This window comes from Montipora capricornis, chromosome 9, assembly GCF_036669925.1.
Source record: "Montipora capricornis isolate CH-2021 chromosome 9, ASM3666992v2, whole genome shotgun sequence".
In the NCBI taxonomy this organism is placed as follows: domain Eukaryota; kingdom Metazoa; phylum Cnidaria; class Anthozoa; order Scleractinia; family Acroporidae; genus Montipora; species Montipora capricornis.
In genome coordinates, this window is record NC_090891.1 from 17,100,380 (window position 1) to 17,102,879 (window position 2,500).

Consider the following 2,500-nt stretch of genomic DNA (forward strand, 5'->3'; position numbering starts at 1 on the left):
CACTGATGATTGCGGGCAGTTTCCTTCGAGCGGGCATGTGTTGTTTTGTCGGCTGTCGGTTCTTTTGCGCGAAAATGACGCAAGAAATTATGCGCAACAAGATTGCGCAATGCAAAACCAGGGAATCAACTTAAATGAAATTTACTGTGCAATTCACCAGTTAGGCAATGAATTTTTCTTCAATCGCATGAGTTTTAAACGAAAACAAGCAGCTTATCAGCAAGATGACGAAATAGGAAAAATGTCAAAAGCTGGAAAAGCCAGCGAATACGAATCACGCTAAAATTAGTAATCAAAGACGTATTAGCTCGTGATTTGACAGGTCGTTCGGAGACTTTGTCAGTTCAAGGTCCAAAAGGAGTTTTATTAATGTACTTTATTCCACTTTATCTCTGAGAACGAGAGCATTTAAATTTTGATGTATTTCATTGAAACACGCTAGCTTGGCTTGGAACAAGAATCGGCAAAATACAGCAACTATAAGAAACTCAGAATTAACTTACCTGTACCTGCTTCAAACAAACTTCTAAAAACACAAGCTAGTGATTTATCCTTAAATTGACGAAAACTCATTACGATTACGTGTTTATAACACAAGGGCAAAATTTTCTTGTCACTATCGAGGCACATCGAAAAACAGTTGGGCAAACGGAGTAAAAAAACACATTCGCTGGCATTTTAGAGCAAAACAAACAAACAAATCAACCATTTCTTTATGTCCAAAAAGAGAGCAGATAACTGTTATTGAATAAACCCCTGTTAAAGAAAAAAAAAAGAAAAAAGAAAAAAAAAACGACGCGTTAAATAAAGTACCTTTGCCGCGTGGAAAAGCGATTTGTGATAATTCTTTAATTGTCGTATCTTTAAAATTAATTGTGCGTAACGAATGGTACTGCGCGGCACAAAGCTTTTAGAGTGAAAAATGTTTTGGATTCATTTAAAGTAGTGTGAAGTTATACTTATAAATATTAGTGTGCAATAAAACGCTGCGAGTGGGAATAGAACCCGCGTCCCCCTGGTTACTAGTCGGGTGTACTAACCACTGCATCATCACGACAACCCTGCTGGCAACAGGGCCATTAGTGAAGTTATTAGTTAGCTCTGATGATCCGATGTACGTCCTGTTCCTGAATTTTAAACACCGGGGAACCCCGTGGCTAACCAGTAACTTCACTGATGACCCTCTTGCCAGCAGGGTTGTTGTGATGTTGCAGTGGTTAGCACACCCGACTAGTAACCAGGGGTACGCGGGTTCGATTCCCACTCACGGTATAACATGTTTTTCATTCAAAATGGATCAGTTAGTAGTTTGCTGTCGCTATTTGTACACTCACCACTTAACATTTGAATAGCAAAGCGTTGTGTATCCTTCGGATCCTACTAGCTTGCGACTACACCGTTGGATTTCCATTAAAAAAAAATATATATATATATATATATATATGTATATAACTAACTGCAGACAGTGCTGTTTCGGCCTTCAAGGCCTCATCAATGTAGTGCTGACGTCTAGGATAGTGGTTAAGCTTAAAAATCCACCCCGAATATTCCACACATGTGATACATCTAAGCCATGCCAGAGTGCTGAAACTGGCGAGCTAGTGAGCATGCGCAATTTCCAGCTGGCAATGACTCATCCTGGTAGAGTGCTCAATTTGGACATGAAAGCAAAAGCTTATAAGCTTTGTAATGGCAAAGAGCTATATATCTCAAGGTTGAACTAATCAATAAGACATCACTTTTTCTGTGACTCTGAGTTTCACGCTTAAGCGATCACCAGATAGACTTTGACTTATTGATTAGTTCAACTTTCAGTTATAGTACGCTCTGCTAAACGCATCAAGCACTCTACCGCAAGGATAGACTACACTCAAGATTTATATATATATATTATATAAATTATTTAAATGGGATAATTTTTACACCAATATAATGCAATAAAAAATACAGGTCACTGTGCTCGTTTAGGAGTAAAACACCACCGCCCCTATCTATCTCGATTATCGTAGATCGAAACAACAAAATTGGCCATGTTCTCGGAAAGCGCGCTTATTCGCAAAGAGTTATGGGTCATTCACAACTTCTATCACATGTTTTGAGAACTTTTTTAGCGTGTATGATGATCGACTTACAATGCTGCAAATTGGACCAATTTATAAATATTTACTCCCCATTTACGCAGTACAGGATGCGCAGTGCAATACTAAGGAATCACCTTAAAGTGCCTTATTTCCCTAAAGAAATCAGGCAGTGCCTGACGAAGTATGGGAAAGAAGAAATACCTCTGTCACCTGATTTCTTAAACTCAGGGAAAACATTCTTAGCTCCTTTAGGAAACATCAGAACAGGAATAGGATCCAAGACACTATGCTATTAAAGAGATAACTAGCAAAAACTGATCAATTTAATAACATTTTACAGGTATAAATCAAACTGATCATGTCCGAATCAAGTAACACTGGAGTTGCCATAGTAACAGTATTATACGCTATGACGATGC

The 2,500-nt window shown here is 38.4% G+C and overlaps 1 protein-coding gene and 1 long non-coding RNA gene across 3 annotated transcripts in view; one reads left to right on the forward strand and one right to left on the reverse strand.

Moving 5' to 3' along the window:
- LOC138016161 (allatostatin-A receptor-like) overlaps positions 1 to 2,500 on the forward strand; it is a 15,149-nt gene that overhangs the window by 11,521 nt on the left and 1,128 nt on the right. Inside the window, exon 2 of the mRNA XM_068863339.1 lies at positions 2,422 to 2,500. This exon is cut by the window's right edge and continues 1,128 nt beyond it. Within this exon, the coding sequence (XP_068719440.1) occupies positions 2,440 to 2,500 (61 nt within the window). The 5' untranslated portion in view covers positions 2,422 to 2,439. The remainder of the gene's footprint in view (positions 1 to 2,421) is intronic.
- Positions 2,492 to 2,500, reverse strand: part of LOC138016162 (uncharacterized) — an 8,864-nt gene continuing 8,855 nt past the window's right edge. For both annotated transcript variants that reach the window (XR_011125743.1, XR_011125744.1), the window contains exon 3: positions 2,492 to 2,500. This exon is cut by the window's right edge and continues 129 nt beyond it. This is a non-coding gene — a long non-coding RNA (uncharacterized lncRNA).